Raw genomic sequence first — 21,513 nt, forward strand, 5'->3', positions numbered from 1 at the left:
AATGATTAAGAGACTACAAATGGCCATGGTGACATAAATTTTTGTTAGCCTCGTCACAAGTAATTATTGTTAGCCTTGATACAAGGATCTGTACATATGGATTTAGCTGATTATGTCAAATGCAAACTTCTTGTTAATAGGGGGGACGACGTAGCTTGTTGCTCGCTTACCTGTCTCTCTATTGTAATTGGATCTTTTTTATTTGAAATGAACAGTTAAAACATAAAACATAAAAAAATGTTGAACAAAATGATGCAACTTTTGTTGACAAATTAGGTGTCATTCGGACCAACATTTATTCGATTTCTAATGGTTCAAGTTAGTTTCATACTTACGAATGTACTTTTGAGGCGGGATACTTAACGCGTTATATACATATTTTAAAATTGCAAAAAAGTTTTGAGAACAAAATGAGAAGAAATTAAACTGCCGCCAGGAAATTGATGCAATGGAGCCAAAGAAATGGAGAAATATATAGCTTGACGTAAAATCAAAATAAAAATTAAAACTTTTAAGGAACAAAAAAAAACAAAACATAAAACACAACGACAACGACAGCTTGCCTTCCAGCTAACCTTTGGACTTTACTCGGCTTATGTGGCTCACCTTAACACAAGCCGTTTTCTCGCAAAATCACGAAGCTTCGAGCCACCGCCGATGTTTAATTGAATTACACTTTATTACTAAAATTGAATTATAATTATAGTTTTTAGATTAATCACACGTGTTTTTTGTAAAGGTATAATGTTATGTTGAATCAAATTTATTATATAAAATATTTGTAGTTTTATTTGGAAGCAAAGGAACGATAAAATTTTTAATATTCTAACTCTCTTAACCAAGTTCATGGTTGAAGAAGTTAGAAGGTGTTTGTTCGGTTGGTTAAGAAAATCAGTTGGTCGGTTTGGGTTAGCTCATGCTTTCACGGTTTGAGTGGCTAGTTAAATGGGTTTGTTTTTTTGTTTATTGTTTTCTCGTTTTTCGGCTCTTGATTGTATCTTGTTTCCAGCCTCCGGCTAGAGGTGATTGCGCCTTTTTTTAATATATCTTCTTGTTCTTGACTTCTTGTGAAAAAAAGGAAAATATATGTAACTTACAAAATAGTTTATCTATGTTGTGAGGCTAATGACTGTTATATTATGCAAGTCAGACCAAGGAGTTTGATCGCTACACAAGATCATCACATTATGAGTCATATTCGAACCAACCTCTACGAGATTTTTATATAACATGTAGCTTTAAAATTAAAAAATAACTATGATAATAATAATAATAATTAAAGAAAGTGAAAGATGGTTTGCTTTGCCTAAAGGTAAAGAATAAGGCAACACAAGATTATTGAATTCATCAAAGCAGTTGATGGATAGTGATTGCTAAACTTTCACAATGTCTTCTTTTACCTGCTATCATGCTGGGTTGATTTATTTATTTACAATTATATATCAAGTATTTTATTTATTTGTAGATATGCAAGTTTTATAATAACTTGACTTGGTATTACCATCATGGTTTTAACACAATAAATATATCAATCAATCACTAATGCTACATTTATAAGTGAATGTTAGCGGTTGTTTATTATATAAATCACTAATCTCTATGTGCTACGTTCCGTGGTCAAATGTATAAGTCGAGTTACAATAATCGGATATGGAACGCGTTTTGTTAATCTTTGTCGCTCACCTATCCGTAAACTTGTATCAACCAAGTACCAATTACTCATCAATTGTTGGTTTTACATATATCGAGTATAAAGTTCATTATCTTATCTGATTAAAAGTTACCCCTTTACCCTTTCGATTCTTATAACTTGAAAATCCATCTCGATATATTCATTTTCGTGTATAAATTTCAAATGGTCACATCTATATGAATCTAAGGAAAAATTAGATAAAGTTATTGTAATCATATTAAAAATATTATAAACCGATGTTTAAGTGATCACTTTAGTAACTCTTTATCTTTTTCTTAATAGATAAAATAAGAACAAGAACATGAGTAGGACCCTTGTTTTATTTCCACATTGAGATAAAGAAGTGAAAGAGAGTTCTATAGACTTTTTAGGCATTTGTTCTCCCACGTTTTTTGTCATGCGATTCTGGCCGTGCAAAGGGTTACATGCTTTAGAGTTGTACATTGTCTTTACTATACTTATGTATAGAGGTGACACCACCATCGCCATCATAGCTAAAAAAGGTGCGACTCGATACAAGTACCCTTTTGTTTAAACGACTTGTTTTAATATGAACTCATTTTAATCATAATATTATTGTGATCATAACCAAATTGAAACCTCTTCTTACACATCCTGTTTTGATCCAAACTCGGTACCTAACCCGACTCGTCTTTCGTGTACTACTAACGTAACCATGTTTTATATCTTATTTAGTGCATAGTACTAGCAGCTACAGGTGTCAGTAAATTGGGCCAGTCAGATTAAGAAGCTCAACTAGGTTGACTCGTTTTGATCTTTATTGTAAAAGATTAAGCTCGGATAGTGAGTTGTGCTACGCGTTTGGATAATTGGATCCGACTTGTTTAGTAGTTATATATATTGTTTAATGTCTTGTATTTATATATGTAAAGCAGTTTTGTTATATATATAGGTAAGGTTCGGGTAAAAAGAAGATATTACTTAAAAAGGTGCAAGAGTGATTATGGGAAAAGTTTAGATTAGATAGATTGTCATGTATCATACCATTCATGTCAATTTTGGTTTGGCAAATAGGTAATAGTGACAATTATATGGTCCACCTTTTGAAGTTTCATTACTTTTATAAAAAAAACGTAAATATTTTTTTATAATCCCAGATGTACGAACTCGTCGAGTTGAAGGAAGATAAACAAACTCGGATATGAAAGTGCTTAGTGCTAACACCGAGTATATGTCTCCTAAGGATTGTGAAATATTTGAGCAAAGAAGAAAAAAACTACCAGTCAAAAATACCGTTTTTAACATATATAGGGATTTATGTGGTGCGTTTATCTTTATTTTTTAGTCTAGTATTGTTTATTGTAAATTTGTGATAATGACATATATTTAAACGAATTTCATTAACTTTCGTCACAATTTTTTTAAAATCTAGCTACAAATTAAAATTATAATAATCAATGATAGATAAACGCCTAATGGTTAAAATAAAATAATATTTCACATTTACAATAACACGTGTCTCTATGTGTGAAATGTGAAAGCCTTACCGTCATGTCACTTTGTTTTTTTACTCACAGTTCGCACCTCCATAATGGATGACTTAAGCTGTAAAAGTTCAAGTGCGTTATAAACTAAAGCTGCGTTTTTAGGAATAAGATTAGAAGCATGAGTTGGTTTTTCTAAAAAAAAAATAGTTTATTTAATGGTTATCGTGTTTTTGCTTTTTTTAAAAAAATAAATAAATTTCTTAATGTGGGAGACTTGAGACACTGTCAAACATAAGATCTGAATTTCTGTTTCTATAAACATCCATATATTTGTTGTGTATAAGTTTATTTATTTTATTATCTTAATTAATTAAGTGAGATCTCAATTACAAGAAAAGTCAACATTTGGATCCAACGTTCTAAAGATATTAATCACATAAATAATGGTGAAGATCATCTTATATAATAACATTTGTGTAATTCTTTTAGTTTATTTATCACGTGTAATTAATTATTTTTAGGTTCATGTAAAATATGAGATTTATTTTATTATAAAAAAAGTAGAATAAGATGTTGCAACAGGCTTCTGTTAAGTTAATATGGAACAAATAATATGCAAATAAAGTCCACAGCAATAGAACCCCATTTGGCCATTTCTAAAAGTAAGAAACGTCATAAAATTAACAAATGCAATTAATTCAATTGATTCAATATTGAGTATATTGTAAGGTAAATACATAAATTATATTTTTATTCAGTCTCACATTATCTTTATACTAAGAAAAATGCATTTGGTTATTAAAGTAAACCTTGTATTTTGTTTGAATGAATTTCACCAATAGTATCTTTGTTATGTACTTATATCCGTGTTAGTTTTGTTCTATAGCTATGTTAAATTACATCTTTGGTCGTTACAATTACGTCAAACGCACCACATTTGTATTAGATTTTTATCTAATAATCAATTATCCTTGCTAGTAAAAATAAACCCAACCAAAACCATCATTACCGTCATAAGCAAATCTAAGCATCTGCCACCACCGTTGTCTTCCTCTAATTAACACCACAAGAGTCTCAAATTCGAAATAATCTATGCATGAAAATTGTTACAAGTTTTAGCTTAAGAAAAAAAATTTAATTACACGCTGTACATCTAAGTATTTCCTATTTTTTATTTTATCCCTTCTCCATCATCGTCACGATCACCTTAATCTTTCATCATCAGGGGTTGGACCATAGCCATCCAAAAAGATGCATTCGTTTTCCTTGAAAATCATCACAAGAAAGCAGCATTTAATTGTTGGTTCCATCTCATCCTTGATTTTTATTTTCTTGTTCTTTCAATTGTTAGTTAGATCGTAGTGTTTAATTTAACATACAATTAGTTTAATCTTCCATATTGTTCTTTCATTTCTCAGATTGTAACAAGAACACTGAATCAAAGTAGTACAATATTTGGATTTCTTCCTTAATAACAAATATTAAACAAATTGATATGTCTTATCGTGGCTTAACATTTATTATGACTTTCTTTTATAATGGTGTTTGTGGAAAATTCTTTACCAAAATGAGTTGTTTGTAAAATAATTAACAAAATAAGTTTTTTTTAACTTATTTTTTCTCATGTTAATTTTATTGGATGAAAAAAGACACACAAAAAAATGAATTGAAAAATAAAAAAATGTACATATTTATATTTCATCTGGAGTTTCTCAAAGTTATTAAAAATATGTGTTTTATAAACTGTCTTGAATTTAATCTACATTTTTGTTTATTTAAGAAAATCGCGTTAAAATAAATTTTGGTTTATATTCGGCAATAAATGTTTTTTTCAGGAACATAAAGGGAGAAAACTGTTGGTAATTAAATGAAAAACAATAAATTCCATTAAAAGCCATTTGTTGAATAATTTGGTGATATAGGGTTGGTGATGAATTAATTGTAAAGTCACCAAATTATTTTCCTACTCTTATTCTACTCCATTACTCACTACTACTCAACCTCTCCTTATATTATATTTTGTATTTTTCAGATCTTTCAAATAACCACACCAAACTCACATTCAGTATCCGTATTAAATTCTGAAATATCTGTAGTAAATTTATAAATTATTAACAAGCATCGATAAAAACAAAATACAAAAACATTGTTTTCTGGTTTATAGATACGAACCGTACACCTGAATTATACAAGTGCAAATGGCACTGGGATCCCATAAATTTTCAAAATGTTGGACCTCTTTTGGTGTTCATATGTCTTTCAAGAAGGATTTGTTGCATTGTTAAGTCATGTCTTTCAAGAAGGATTTGTTGCATTGTTAAGTCGTTGAAATTTTTTTACATGATTAACACAGATTAGAGCATGCACATTAGCTTTCTCATCCTTATTATTATAATTTAACTAAAGATTCATTTCTAAAAATTAAACATCTTTAAAATCCCTCATTCCTCCATATTTATCCTTATTTCATCAAATAATACTTATTTATTATTCATCAAAAAACAATCCATTTGTTTTTCCAAGCTTACCAAAAACGTTGATTACATGTATACGGAGTTGTTGTGTTTGTACAATTGCACACGAGTTGACTAAATGGTGTTGACTTAAGTACATACTTGAAGCCAAAAAAAATAATAGTCAATCGTATTTTAGGAGTTGCTACATGTTTCTTTTCTCTAAACTCATCAATTTCATATTTTCTCAAGCTTAAAAATTAATTACATATTTTACATTCCTAAAACATATATATTACATAAGATCATAAGGGTAAAATAGTTATGTAATAACTTATTTCTATGATATTTCTAGTTATGCAATATATGTTTTAGATTAGGAAAATATGTAATTAGATATATTAGTTTTAGAAAAATATGTAAATGCATATATAAAAATATAAATATAATTTATCAATAATCCTTATCTCAAGTGGTTGAGATGAGACATCAAAAACTTCAATTTATAAATGGGAGGTATTAAGTTCAAGTCACACATATGACAAAAAAAGAAAGAGAAAATTCCCAAAATAAGCGTTTATGAAAACGATTTTCAGGTTTTAGGTGTCACTTGCAAGAAATTCTTAAAATAGGTATTATAAACTAGTCGTGACGAGTAGTTTATGATTACACACGAGTAGTTTGTAGAATCAGTTAAAACTTGCCACGTGCGCTTAAACTAACCGTAACAACTAGGTTCACTAATCATTTGATCGCCACGACTAAATAAGTTCCATGTCTTTGTAATCAACGCCCACGAGTAATTCTTAAGTCATTTAGTCGCAACGACTAGTTTACCTGGTTTACATTCCCCACACAAGTAGTTTATTAGTAGTTAACTCGCTGCGACTAGTTTAACCTTACAATTTACACATCGTGACTAAAGAACTTATGAATTACTTGTGGGCGTTGATTACGAGGCATAAAACTTATTTAGTCGTGACGAGTAAATGGTTAGTAAATCGTCTCGTTACGATTAGTTTAAAGACATGTGTCAAATTTTAATTGATTCTACAAACTACTCTTCACGACTAGATTATAGGGGTGTTTAGGATTCCTTATTTCCACCTCCTTATAACTTATTCTCATAAGTTATAAGTTATAAAAGTGTAACTTATAACCTATTCCCCTCACAACTTTCAATTTTGCCAAACACCTTATGACTTTTTTATGAAAATTATAAGTCATAAGGAAGTAAAATAAGTAATCCCAAACACCCCCATAATACATATTTTGATAAATTCTTACAAATGACACTTAAAACCTAAAAAATGTTTTCATAAACGTTTATTTTGGGAATTTTCCTAAAAAGAAAAAAGGGAGTGGGGATTTCACGTTGCGTCAACGGGTTTTCTCGTTTATAGTGGGTTTTCTCCTAAGAATGATCCATCACTGATCCAATTCATTAACTAAATTAGCTGTTAAATACGGAGTAAAAAAAACTATTACTAGGAAATCATTAACTAAAGAGTTCAACAACAGTAGTATAAATTCGAATATTAATTCATACACCAAAACAACAAATGCCAATATATTCAAAGCTCCAAAAAATCTCACATTTATTACACTCATTAATGAGAAAAAATTATTAGCTTTAGAGCCAAGCCAAGCCGTATACAAGCCGAACCGACCACAATGCTTTCTTACTTTCTTCCTTCCTTCCACTCGTGTACCTCCAGGCTGTGCTCCTTCATCCTAACTCATAAAACGACACCACCTCCGCCGTTTCACGTCTTCTCTCTCCTCCCACCTCTTTTAATCCTTCACCAATATCTCATTCCATCTCTCTAACCCATTTTTTTTATTATCATCATCATTATTATTACTCACATATCCAATACTACTACTTTGGTCTGGTTGAGAGATAATAATAATAATAATAATATTTGCGTCATGAGTTCTCTCAACAAGAACTATGATGCAACGAGACTTATTAATATTATCCTTGTTTTTGTTTTCATAACTCCAATGATATGTTGTTGTTATGCAAGCGCATTACCGAGTCAGACTTCTAAATCGATTAACTCGAACTCGGTTCTCGTCGCCTTACTCGACTCACACTACACCGAGTTATCCGAACTCGTTGAAAAGGCATTACTTCTCCAGACACTAGAGGAAGCTGTATCCAATCACAATATCACCATTTTCGCACCCAACAATGAAGCTCTAGAACAACAAATGGATCCAGAGTTCAAACGGTTCTTACTCGAGCCACGTAATTTAAAATCATTACAGAGCTTGTTACTCTACCATATTGTCCCAAACCGGGTCGGATCAAACGAATGGGCGGGTCGGGTTCATGACACGCTATGTCTCGGTGAGAGAATTGGTACCGGTGCCGTGAAGGTGACCCGACCCGAGGACGTGGTTCGACCCGACGGGTTGATCCATGGGATTGAGAGGTTACTAGTGCCGAGATCTGTACAAGAGGATTTTAACAGAAGAAGAAGTTTGAGTTCTATTTCTGCGGTGCTCCCTGAAGGAGCACCGCAGGTGGATCCGAGAACGCACCGGTTGAAGAAACCGGCGGCGCCGGTTACGGCGGGTGCTCCACCGGTGTTACCGGTGTACGATGCGCTGGCCCCGGGTCCGTCACTTGCCCCGGCGCCGGCGCCAGGACCCGGCGGAGCACATCGCCATTTTGACGGTGAGAGCCAGGTAAAGGATTTTATCCATACGCTATTACATTATGGGGGGTATAATGAGTTAGCGGATATATTGGTGAATTTAACTTCATTAGCTACCGAAATGGGGAAATTGGTATCAGAGGGTTATGTTTTAACGGTGTTGGCACCGAACGATGAGGCGATGGCGAAATTGACAACTGATCAGTTGAGTGATCCCGGGGCACCCGAGCAGATAATGTACTATCATTTAATACCCGAGTATCAAACCGAAGAGAGTATGTATAATTCGGTTAGGCGGTTCGGGAAGGTTCAGTATGATACCCTTAGGTTGCCGCATAAGGTTGTGGCGGAGGAGGCGGATGGGTCGGTTAAGTTCGGGTCGGGTGAGGGGTCGGCGTATTTGTTTGACCCGGATATTTACACCGATGGGAGGATTTCGGTGCAGGGGATTGACGGGGTTTTGTTTCCGTTGGAGGAGACGAAGGAAAAACCGACGAGTAAGGTTTCGCCTTCGACCGCGCCCAAGGTCGTCGCTATGCAAAGAAGAGGTACGATACTACTCCGTATTTTACTACGTTAATAGTAATTAGGTTAGAAACCCGTGTATTACACGACTTAAATAAATAAAATATTTAACATTTAGTCATAAAGATTTAGAAATTATTATAAAAACGATAAGCGATAACCAGAATTTTGTTTTACTATACGTAGCGTAACCTATTATTTAATAGTAATAAATAAATCATTAATTTAGAATGAGAGGTTTTATGTTCAAGTCTCACGCAGTTAAATTTTTATAAAAATACCTTTAAAAAATAATATAAATTATTTATATATTGAATTGATTAATTAATGTCAATTCGTAGCTTGACCGGAACAATGATAATAAAATTTCCGGTGACCGGTTGTCGGTATAAGTTTAAGTTGTTGTCATTTGTGGGGGTGGGTCACATGGTATAATTCCTCCGCGTTTATTGCACTCATTTTACACCATTTTTGCATAAGGTACAACTTAATTACACTTAAAAATCATAATATATGTGTACACTTTTTCATAAGTAGAAAATCATAATATGCAAATCTTGTGATGACTTTGCTTGCATAAGTACACAACTTGGTTACTTTTTCACATTTTATTTTGTGGGTGAGTTAAAAGGTACAACTTAAAAGGCATAGGGTACAAATGTACAATGTTTATAATATTTATAAACTTTATGCCACTTTTGATTGTAGTTAACTCTTCCTTACAAAAAGTCTTGATCATTATTCATTAAGCATATCTTAACCTCCAAGAAAACCATATATGTTTTTAAGTGTTTAATCATCAAGTACACATCTTTTTTAGCTTCTTTTTTTTATAAATTTATTTATTTGGTCAATGCAGGGAAATTATTGGAAGTAGCATGTTCAATAGCTGGAACATTTGGGCATTTTACAAGTTGTTATTGATGTATACATACATATATTTTATGCATAAAAGGTGGGTGTTAATTGATTTGTTAAATAATATAATAAATATTAAAAGTGGGTTGTTGATTAAAAATGGAATAATAATAATATTATTATTATTATTGCAGTTTAATATTTAGGAAAAGTGTGTGGAAATAGGACATAAAGGGAAGCGAATGGTGCAGTTTGGCATTGAAGGAAGTTTCCCCAAAGAATCAGATTCATATTTCAGAATCCTTCAAATGAGAACAAACTTTTTATTTCTTTTTATTTTTTTTTCAATTTTTTTTCTTGATGGTGTTATATAAATACTGTAATTAGTAAAAAAAAAGTGATTTTTTATGTATTTATGTTTGTTTTTTTTTTGCGGAAGTTGTATTTGCTCAAACATGCAAATCTTGTGGCACACTTTTCTTAAGGAAGAATATTGATATGGAGATCGATTTTTGAGAATGTGAGAATAATTTGCTTTAGTATATGATTATTTTAGAATCAATAATATCTCAAAAACAGCATAATATGTAAGAACAAATGTGTGACGTACATATTGCTTTGACAGTATTTCAAAGGAACTATCTCGCCTTATCTTTTCAACTACTAACAATCATCATTAACGTAATATGTACATGTGTATTATATGGTTCTTAAAGTTGTTACCGTGTTTATTGATTTTGAAACAAAAACGTCTTTATTATATGAGTTTTTTTATTACATATTTGTTCATATGAGAAGTGTTTTAATGTCAAATTTAACTTTTACTTATTTTCTATTTATATAGGTGCTTCTTTTTAATCATTAATTTTTTTAGAATCTACTTTTTTTGGTCAAAGGGTTATTAGATTATAGATAATTAAATTTGTATATATGAAGCCATTTTTAATAATTTTTTAGCCATCTTGATTGTAACATGTAAAAGTGTAGTTTTATCTTGTAAAATTGTAAATTTCTCATAATTATAAACCATTTTATTCTAAAATAATTAATATTACGTATTTGTCTTGTAACCATTACCTATAATATTAAATCATTAATAGAAGGGAAAATTCCTAAAATAGCCAATTCAGAGAATGTGTTTCCAAAATTATCCCCGCTAATTCAAGTTTTCAACTTTGTCCCTTTGATATCTCGTCGCCGACGACATGATAGCGAACACCGACGATGCGTTACTGAAACAAATAGGATAACAACACGTGGCCGGAATCTGTGTTGACGATGCGTTATGTTGCTAACGTAGGGTAGCTGCGATGCGTTATGTTGCTAACATAGGGTAGCAGCGATACGTTAGTTGATAATGCATCGCTGCTACCCTATGTTAGCAACATAAACGCATCGTCAACCCTATGTTATGTTAACACATCGTCGGTGTTCGCTAACATGTCGCCGGCGACGAGATACGTTTATGTTGCTAACATAGGGTAGCAGCGATGCGTTATCAGCTAACGCATCGTGGAAACCCTGCTTTAAACATTAACCCATCATTGCTACCATATGTTAGCAATATAACGCATTGTCAAACCTATGTTATGTTAACACATCGTCGGTGTTCGCTAACATGTCGCCGGCGACGAGATACTAAAGGAACAAAATTGAAAATTTGAATTTGGAGAGACAAACTTGAAACCATATTCTATAAATGAGCTATTTTAAGAATTTTCTCTTAATATAACCCTTTTTATTTATTTATTATTATTATTAAATAATAACTTTAGTATTGTATTGTTGTTGGACCTCTAAACAAAATAGGTGTCGGTGGTGTGAAAGGTTTGGTCTTTTTCTTGTTTTGTTAATAAAGGGGACCACCAGAAAAGTATGGTGGTTGATGATTGCCTTGTCCTTTTAATACAAACACAAATATGGGAAAATTCTTAAAATAGCATTTTTTTAGAGAGGGAAAATGTAAAATAGACTTAAATTTCAACATATTTTTAAAATAGCCCATCTAATTTAGATTAAGCAGAAGACATCTGAAAAAAATTCTCCGGCCAATAAAATTAGGCAAGTGTCAAAATTCGACGAGATTTTTAAAAAAATTGGGGGAGCAGTCCAGATTTCCTATTAAAAGTACTTGAAATTATACAGTCTTGACAGACGGTCTTTTAATGTTTCCTAACGTGTCCCCACAACTTCCTAAAACATGGGAAAATGTGCCTTTAAATTTAGTCTTTCAAGACGCATTTAGGGTGAATTTGTACCAATAAGATCATAAATTTATAAATATTGAGGGATCCCTCCATATTTGTGAACTAAAATTTATATTCCAAAGCGTTCTGGCCAGACGGGTTATATAAGTTTCTTATCTCGACCCTATATATTTTAAACTAATGGAAAATTTTGTCATTAAACTTTGTCTTTCAAGACACTTACTTGAAAAATTTGAACGAAGCGGATCATATTTTTAAAAATATTGTGGTACCCGTTCATATTCTTCACAAAATCTTTATATTAAAAAGTTGTCTTGCTAGATGGGTTATATAAGTTTCTTATCTCGACCCTATATATTTTAAACTCATAGAAAAATGTGTCATTAAACTTTGTCTTTCAAGACACTTACTTGAAAAATTTGAACGAAGCGGATCATATTTTTAAATATATTGTGGTACCCGTTCATATTCTTCACAAAATCTTTATATTAAAAAGTTGTCTTGTCAGATGGGTTATATAAGTTTCTTATCTCGACCCTATATATTTTAAACTTATCGAAAAATGTGTCATTCAACTTTGTCTTTCAAGACACTTACTTGAAAAATTTGAACTAAGTGGATCATATTTTTGAAAATATTGTGGTACCCGTCCATTTCTTCACAAATATTTATATTAAAAAGTTGTCTTGCCAGACGGGATTTTTAAGTTTCTTATCTCGGCCCTATATATTTTAAACTCATGGAAAAATGTGCCATTCAACTTTGTCTTTCAAGACACTTACTTGAAAAATTTAAACTAAGGGGATTATATTTTTGAAAATATTGTGGTACCCGTCCATTTCTTCACAAAATCTTTATATTAAAAAGTTGTCTTGCCAGACGGGATTTTTAAGTTTCTTATCTCGACCCTATATATTTTGAAACATGGAAAAATGTGCATCAAAATTTTGTCTTTTAAGACACGAATCTTTGAAATTTTTACGAAGAAGACGGGTATTTAGTATATTCTTACCTGTCCGTCCATATTTACATTATATCTATATTCATCAATCCTCATTCATTCAATATTTTCATAAAATTCTAACTCTTCAAATCATGAAGTTTAAGAGGGGTGATCAAGTGGAGGTTATGGATATGAGTCCCGGGTTCGTTGGATGTTTGAAGCAAGACTAACACCTCCCCGTTTACAGTTGATTGGAACATAATCATAACTTCCGTTAACAGTTTGCCAATTACCACCATAACAAACAACAACATTATCAAAATCCATGGAAGATAAGGTTTAGTGTGGTATGAGAGGATGGTTTAGGGTGATATGAAGTGGAAGATGATGAAGATAACTCATGTATATTATTTGGATGATCATGTCGGAAAAGACGAAATTTCATACTATATTGTCGGTATAGACGGAATATAAATAAATTTTGAAGGTCTAGACTAAATTTAAACACATAAGAAATAAACTACAAACTCGTCTTATTGGTACAAATTCACCCTAAATGCGTCTTGAAAGACTAAATTTAAAGACACATTTTCCCATGTTTTGGGAAGTTGTGGGAACACGTTAGGAAACATTAAAAGACCGTCTGGCAAGATTGTTTAATTTCAAGAACTTTTAATAGGAAATATGGACTGGTCCTCCAATATTTTTAAAAATCTCGTCGGATTTTAACATTTGTCTAAATTTTATTGGCCGAAAGATTTTTTCAGATCTTGTCTGCTCAGTCCAAATTAGATGGGCTATTTTGAAAATATATTAAAATTTAGGGCTATTTTGCATTTTCTTTCTCCTAAAAGAGTTATTTTAGGAATTTTCCCCACAAATATACACTAAGTTAATATAAAATAGAAACTAATTTGTAAATTGTACTTTATCTTGGTAACTAAATACTAAAGTGATGGAACTAATTTATATTTTCTCTTTGGTTTTCTTTTGGATCTTTGTTCGAATATATGTAATGAAATTGAACGGTTGCCACTCTTATTACACATAAAAAAAGAGTATATAATATTAAATAACAAAAGAAATAAAGAAAAACTTTCACACATCACTCTACCTTGACATCCAACATATTTGTCAGTCCTTATTTGTTTGGTGCACCGGTTAAAGCCGTAGAAACCCTCACCGTGGAGGAAACAAGTGTAGATGTGACCCCAAACTGACTTGCGATAAATATATTAGAAAGAATTTACCTGACTTTCACCTCTCTCAAGACATAATCAAGGATAAAACCTCGTAGAAATGTATGACTATAGTTAAGGAAATTTATGGGGAGGGTAGTTGCGTGTCTTAATTGTTTTTTTTCCTCCTTTTTTTGGGACTTAGCTTTTCTTAGATTGTTTGTGGCCGTTGCATGCTAGCTTTCTATTATCGTCGTCTGTCTTTGATGTTTAATATGTTACTATTAAACTTTTGTACCAGGATTCGTAGTTACCATTAATATGTTATTAGTACTTTTCATGCGTTTACTGTTTTTGTTATTTAGATTCATGATTAATAGTTGCATTCTATGTGTTTTAACACACCTTTTATGCCCATATATCATGTTTGGAGCTGAAAATTATTTTGAAAGTAGTTTCTCTATTCCATGGGATAGAGATATAGTTTGTTTATATTTCATCATCTCAGACCCTACTAATAGTTTTGATGCACTTAAGATTATATTGGCCGAGGATACGTTTTTAGATACGTGCATCAAACGAAAGAAGGCTCGCGTTATCCTATAATCAATTTATTAAATAACTTATTAAGTTGTAATATTTAGGAAAATAAGGAAAATGAATATGGGAAATTTCGGGGATGAAGAGTCTTAAAGGATAGTTAGTGTTGATTAGATGTTGCAATGATACATTTAGTTGAATGTATATTGTTAGGTTAATGATTGATGAACACTACCAACCTCGACATAGCTGGATCTATCTTCTTTTTATCCTTTTTTCAACTTTGACTACCTTTTTCAAATTTTGTTTTAGGTGTTAATTGTTTTAGGATTCCAGTCCTATGCACCACCACAGACAACAAAGAAATTTGCATTTAAAAAAAATAAAAAAAATTGAATAACCCTTTCATGTTATAAGTGATCAAATGAGAAAACATTAATGGTAGAGCACTCACTTTACAAGTGAGAGGTAGTGAAATCAAATCTCACTACCACCAACTTATATGGGAGATATGAGGGATGACCCTGGCTTGCCAGGGTTCGAGTCCTGATCTCACCCGGTTTTACTGGCTCCTCGTTGTCGTGCCGTTTGGCGGGCGTGGGGGTCGGGTTTTATCCGGTGAATCCCTCAACAGGTGGACCGCTAGGGACTCCGTCCGTCCGGATTAGTGGTGGGCTCAGGCTACCTTTAGCCAATGGGGGCCGCGTACGACCCGGCGTTACTTAGTTGGCCGTTCAAAAAAAATGTGAATACATAATGATCTTACAATTAATGAAAGCATTAAATTTTTTTTTTTAATTTTTTATAGTGTTGTTTTCTCCTATGTATGCACCTCATCGACGGCTTGCAATCCCATACTTTCTCACAACTAAGGGAAAGTGCATTTTGAGAATGATTCACTTTAATAAACAGGACCCCTAGTAGTTCTGTCACCCATGATCTTTAGCCGTGCTGGTTCAATAGTACATCAGAGTTTAGGTGATGTCGATGTTCACCTAGTTTTCCTGGTACGTGGGGAACCCGAAGAGGTAGAGACTTTAAACTAGTTACGGCTCTGTTTGATCGTAGTTTTTGAACACGAACACGAAGGCCTTCACTAATTCTGGACTAAAGTATGTGGAGCTCAAGATCCCATACCCGCGGCTTACAAAGACCATCGTTAAAGCATAACTTATTCAAGACATTTTTATGCTCATTTGGAGGAGTGTACACTTTCCAATGTATCCGAGGTTCGATCTGCTTTGATGCCACTTGCCACAGGTCAATCTTCATGACTCCATTTGGTGCCCGAAAGCCAACAAAACCATCCTGCTTATGACAAGGGTTTGTTGATTTCGTCTCGCCATAAAGTCATCAGGCGAGCAGCAACAGCTCGCGACCAACGATGCGTTCGTCGTGCAAGCACAACTAGACATCTACGTGTCGATTATCCCGCTGAGGCCATGGGATAAAGTCCGAGATGAGCCAACAAACCCAAACATTCAAGCACACCAAGCAATTTGATCTTTAAATATTTGGTCCGTGACAATAAGCTCTCCTATATGCCAAAAATACGGATGATTGGAAATCAAACTATTTATAAACCATTAATCCCATAGTTAAACTTTAACCCCTCTTATATATAACAAAATCAACAAGTTATGCTCTTAGCTCATCATACATATTTATCATTCCACAAAATAAATCTACCACATAAACCACATGATAAATGCAGATATACACTTTCTCATATTGGTTGTATAGTTACTCATATTTGCTCCAAGTACTTCTAAATTCTAATCCTAAATCAACATAACATACAAGTATACAACATATGGATTTAACCAAATAAATATCTCTTCAAATCATCTAAAGTACACTTACACAAGTTACTAAATCTACTTTGCATAAGTTACCATCACTTGGATCCGTTAGGAATCCGATTCAACAAAACTTCCTCAATCGAGTCACAACATCATTTTCTTGTTACAAATCACATGCATATAAGATTCGAGTCTTTTCCAACTCATTTAATCAACAAAAGCGATAAATTTCTAAGTTTTATTAATTAAAATTCAATAATTTGCAGAACCAGCCTCTCAATATCCAAATGTGTTACCTATTGACTTAAACTTTGATGCCCATCATTAAACAATAATCTTACACATGAGATTTTATTAACCTTTAACTTCAACTTAATAAACATACTTTAATAAAACATACAACGTAAATAAAACCCTTCATATCAAGAGAGTATTTCTAATAAAAACTCGAGTAGGACCCAACACCATAACGTGTTCACAGCGTAAATTTGGTCCTAATATATTGTTAATCACATACTTTCTTCGTCTTAGTTTCTTCCTTAAAAATTAAGTAATTAAGACATACTAACCAGAAACTAAACAAGGAATAGTTATCAATCAATTTAATGTTTTGTTCACTAGGTTGATGGAGACATGGAGTAACATCAACAGGTACATTAATTGTTGATGTGTGTTGATACAAGTAGAGGTGAAAAAAAAACCGAATCTAAGACCGGACCCGAAAAAAAATCTGAAACCGTTTTTTTTTATACCCAGGTTTTTAATATCCGAACTCGTACCCAACCCTATCCGTAGGGTACGGATAGGGTATGCATTTCAGTACCAAAACCCGTATCCGAACCGGACCCGATTTGTACCCGGTAATACCTGAAACCCGGAACTGGGTTTTTCCAATATCCGGAACTGGGTTTTTCAAATACCCGAAAAGTACATGAAAATACCCCTAAAAAGTGCAACCCCTTAAAAATATCCAATATATACCTCAAAAATACAATGAAAAAAACTCAAGAACCCGAAAATAGGGTTATTTAAATACCCGGAAATAGGGTATTCAAACACCCGATTTTATACTCGACCCGAACCCTGTACATAGGGTATTGTTTTTAGAGGCAATACCCGGACCCGGACCCGAACCCGACCAGAGTATTGCCAATACCCGAACTCTGGTATTTGAAAAACCCGATTTGTGCACCTCTAGATATAAGATGTGTCAAGATTAATGTAAAAAAATATTATTATTTATTAAATAAGTGATAACATTTTAAACTAAAATATCTCTGATGTGGTCTAACACCTAAAGTCATTAATACATGTGTTTGGGATTGCTTATTTTAAAAGCTTATTTGTTCATTGTATTTAAAAGAAAACATACAACTTTATATGCACAAATGATGAAAAACAACTATATTTATCAAATTATTAAGGCTGAAATAATGCAATTCCAACCAAACACTTTCTGCAAATTACACACCTCTTGGATATAAAGAGAGAAGCAATTCATACATTATATAAACCAATAGATCATTTAACATAAAGTCTATTCACAACACAAAAAACTTATTAACTTGAAAACCAGAAAAAGAACTCTATTACATATACAGATATTAAACAAATTACCGCGCAATTTTAACCTTCAACTTCAACAGGATTTTCAACTTCAACCGGATTTGGAGACGGGCTTTCATGGGATTGTTCAGCGCATTCTTTCTCATCTTCTTGTACCGGCTTTTCGTTTAACTTTTCAGCTTTGACTTCAGGGTTTGACGGAGCTTTGGATTGAGACTTTCTAATAATCTTTTTAGCAGCAGCAGTGTCTTTCTCACCATTTGTTGTGTTGGCATTGCGTGAAACGGTCTTGTTTTTAGTCACATGTGGGCTAGCCACGGCTCCGTTGGTGGCTGCAGCCACATTGCTCTTGTTCCTGCCAAGTTTGGGAGATTTTGGGCGCGTTGTTGGTATCTGTAGAGGCACAGAGTATACATAAACAAGAACCCAAAATATTAACAAACACGCATGGGGAACGTTCGTGTTTATTCGTTTAACTTTAACTGAACAAACGATTGAACACGAAGAACAAAACGAAAAGAGTTTCTTGTTCGTGTTGGTTCGTTAGGAAAATGAGTGTGCACGTGTTCGTTTATGTTCGTTCGTTAATAGACGAGCGCAAACAATATGTAAACAAACGAACATTAACGAATTCATACGAACAAACGTCCATGAACATAAATGAATGAACGAGACGTGTGTTCATGTTTGTTCATTTAACTTAATGAACAAAAAAATTTGTTCATAAACGAACTTTCTGCCGAACGATTAATAAACGGTTCACTAAATGTTTGGTTCATTTAGATATACAGGTCTACGAAATATATTAAGATCTACAAGTAATCATTACACATAGATATGATCAACAAAAGGAAATATAGCAATAAAGATAATACTTTGAAAAACAAGAATTGAACATGCATTTATATAATTTCATGCAATATGATGCAAAGATATGTTATGAAATTTTGATTACGATGAACACGAAATTATGAAAATTTGGATGTTACAAATACCTTCTTCAAGTCGACTTTTGGAGGGGGCTCTTTGTAAAACTTTGGCATCGGTGCAGCTTTAAACATTAAGGTCTTTCTCAATTGTTTGATCTCGGCTTCTTGGTTTTCCTGCATTATAAACTTAACAAGTTAAAGGTACAATCTGTTTTAAATTCTAAACATTTTTTTATAAACTAAAGATTTCAAAAGCTAAAACCTTTGATTTTTCTATCAAGTTGGTTTTTTCTGCTTCTTTTGCATGAATCTTCTCCTCTATTTTTGAGAAAAACTAGTTCATAAAAAGTCAAACATTGTCAACAAAGTAATGATAAAAGTCAAGAGCCAAATATACAGTAATTGAAAACTTGAAATAACAAATAACTACCTCTTTTCGCTTTTCTGCGCGCTCTTCTAGTCGAGAAGAAAAGCCTACCACACTGTTCTTATGTGGTCCACCCGAGGCAACACTTCTAATCATCAAGATATATACAAGAAAAAGTCAATTCTTGAAATTCATATTTGCAACAAAACATGTACGAAAAAAAGTTACATTCTTGAATTAACGTACGAGGTGTTCGAAGGAGGGCCATCTTCGCTTCCATTCGGCTTCTTCGGCTAAACAATTAAACCAAACAAGAAAACATCAATACATAAGACAAACATGGGCGAAGCTCCTTTAAGGCCCCGCCCCCCTGTTTTTTGCGCAATAGTGAAAATTGACCATTTTTCGCCTAACATGTGTATACGTAGTGTAAATTAACCCGTTTTTAGCCAAAATTTGAGCCCGGCCCCCTCGTTTATGATTTTTATAAAATACATTTTGAGCCCCCCCCCCCCCCCCCCCGAGCTCGTCCAAGCTTCGCCACTGATGACAAACATAACAAACTAAAAGGCTAAAAGCTACCAAGAAACAAAATTTACGAAAATACCCTTGCCACGCGCGCATTTGGGACCGAATCCTTCGCTTTCTCACCAATGGAAGCTCTTCTTACCGACTCATGGTTTCGCGGTTTAGCAGGGAAAGATAAACTTTGAGTTAGTTGGGATTTCGGCCCTTTCGGCTTACGGGCCGATAAACCACCTTTAGGCCCATTTTTGGTCACTTCATTGTTCTTTGAAGTACCCTCATTAGTATTAACATCAACCGAATTCGGAACACTTGGCCCATCAACATCCTCACAAGATTCACTCACTTGGAATGATTCAACTTCATTTGACTTTTCTTGACCATTATCATCTTCCCCATGAACCCCATTACCAGACTCCATCTCTGTTCAATTCCCATCACAAGAAACACAAATTCAAACTCGATTCGCCTTCGAAACTATCGGATCATAAAATTTATAAAAAACCCACAAATATTTAACAAAAATAAACACAACCCATATCAATTTTTGTATAAAGCTACTAACTTTAGGGTTTTAAAGATTAAACCTTGAAAACCCATAAATATTTAACAAAAATAAACACAACCCATATCATTTTTTGTATAAAGCTACTAACTTTAGGGTTTTAAAGATCAAACCTTGAAAACCCATAAATATTTAACAAAAATAAACATAACCCATATCAATTTTTGTATAAAGATACAAACTTTATAGTTTTAAAGATTAAACCTTGAAAACCCATAAATTCTGTACATTTTAATGATACTAACATATCAACATCATGTGTATAAACAATAAACAATGAACAATGAACAATCACTTTCATGTTAATAACTACAAGATCAAGAAAACATGGAATAAAGATTGTATAAATTGTATAAATAAATCAAATTAATTTCAAGAAAATGTTAAAGATTAATAATTTATAACAAAAACACATGTGTACCTTTGTTTGTACAAAAGGGGTTTGATTTAAATTCAAAATGCTGCTATGAAAATGGTGTCTTTTGATGTGTGAGTGAGAAGATGAGTTCAGTAGGGTATGAAAATGGTGGGTTGAAGTTAACTGCAACTGTAATGACCATTTTGTCCCTGTGGTAACTGTTTGGTAAATGTGTTTTTGTTAGTTTTTGTTACTGGTACAGGTTTTGATGCATAGGGTACAAGTGGTTGTGGAGGTTGGTGTTTATGATATTACTGAAATACCCTTGAGGAAGTTTTGTTCATTTCGTTCATGGCTAATCAAATTATTAGCTGGTGTGTGTATGGTGGATGCCCATGTGCTGCCAGCTCATATGAGGGGTAAGTTGGTCATCAAATATAGTGAACATATATTTGTTTTTTTCAAGTTAATATTTACAATTTTCTCTCTTTGTCAAGATTTGGTTTCAGGAATTCAAATTATGATATGTTTGTCATTATTATATTCAACTAAAATGCATTTGTATCTATATTTGTCTATATGTGCATGTGTAAGAGGGGGGGGGGTGTTTATGTGACGTGCCGAATGTTGATTAGCGTTGTAGCTTGTTTTGCGATCGAGCACTGAATATACTGGCTAGTCTGGATCTAATTCGGTACAACATGAGCATGCTTAGATGTATTTACGCGTTGAACCTACCACTTGTTGAGAGCATTGATGAGTTCAAGACAGAAAAAAAAAACCAACGACTCTTATCATACGCTAGACGGATTGATTGACCCTTGAACAAGTGAAGGCACCACATAAGGCCTCAAAAGATGACCCATTGCGTTATGCTCTCTTAGAGTTTA

The 21,513-nt window shown here is 33.0% G+C and overlaps 2 protein-coding genes across 6 annotated transcripts; one reads left to right on the top strand and one right to left on the bottom strand.

Annotated features, from left to right (window-relative positions):
• The first annotated feature begins 7,517 nt into the window (after positions 1-7,517).
• On the top strand, positions 7,518-10,050 carry LOC143541168 (fasciclin-like arabinogalactan protein 15). Its single transcript, XM_077034059.1, has 3 exons — positions 7,518-8,808; positions 9,645-9,740; positions 9,838-10,050. The coding sequence occupies exons 1-2, from the start codon at positions 7,527-7,529 to the stop codon at positions 9,707-9,709; spliced, it is 1,347 nt and encodes a 448-aa protein (XP_076890174.1). The 5' UTR covers positions 7,518-7,526; the 3' UTR covers positions 9,710-9,740; positions 9,838-10,050.
• Positions 10,051-17,845: 7,795 nt separating this feature from the next.
• On the bottom strand, positions 17,846-21,073 carry LOC143541143 (uncharacterized). Of its 5 annotated transcripts, none has more exons than XM_077034042.1 (7): positions 20,687-21,073; positions 19,798-20,123; positions 19,422-19,468; positions 19,239-19,320; positions 19,071-19,142; positions 18,875-18,982; positions 17,846-18,272 (listed from the first exon to the last, which is right to left on the bottom strand). In XM_077034042.1, exons 2-7 carry the CDS (start codon positions 20,119-20,121, stop codon positions 17,940-17,942), a joined length of 966 nt encoding a protein of 321 aa, XP_076890157.1. In that variant the 5' UTR covers positions 20,122-20,123; positions 20,687-21,073; the 3' UTR covers positions 17,846-17,939. The 5 variants fall into 5 exon arrangements, with proteins under 5 accessions (XP_076890157.1, XP_076890156.1, XP_076890155.1 ...); XM_077034041.1 differs by having other exon boundaries at positions 19,239-19,323; positions 20,687-21,071; XM_077034040.1 differs by having other exon boundaries at positions 19,783-20,123; positions 20,687-21,067.
• Positions 21,074-21,513: the final 440 nt, after the last annotated feature.

The sequence above is a fragment of the Bidens hawaiensis genome, unplaced genomic scaffold, assembly GCF_021521415.1.
Source record: "Bidens hawaiensis isolate Kalapana, Puna unplaced genomic scaffold, B.hawaiensis_p1.1 tig00012472_1, whole genome shotgun sequence".
NCBI classification, from domain to species: Eukaryota; Viridiplantae; Streptophyta; class Magnoliopsida; order Asterales; family Asteraceae; genus Bidens; species Bidens hawaiensis.

What these genes read in the sequence shown, in the direction of transcription:
- LOC143541168 (XM_077034059.1), top strand. Translation starts at nt 7,527, where the DNA reads ATGAGTTCTCTCAACAAGAACTATGATGCAACGAGACTTATTAATATT. An exon ending in CGTCGCTATGCAAAGAAGAG is followed by an intron (nt 8,809 to 9,644) that starts GTACGATACTAC and finishes TGGTCAATGCAG; the next exon opens with GGAAATTATTGGAAGTAGCA.
- LOC143541143 (XM_077034038.1), bottom strand. Translation starts at nt 20,121, where the DNA reads ATGGAGTCTGGTAATGGGGTTCATGGGGAAGATGATAATGGTCAAGAA. An exon ending in ACTTGATAGAAAAATCAAAG is followed by an intron (nt 18,983 to 19,070) that starts GTTTTAGCTTTT and finishes TTTATAATGCAG; the next exon opens with GAAAACCAAGAAGCCGAGAT. An exon ending in CAAAAGTCGACTTGAAGAAG is followed by an intron (nt 18,273 to 18,874) that starts GTATTTGTAACA and finishes GTGCCTCTACAG; the next exon opens with ATACCAACAACGCGCCCAAA.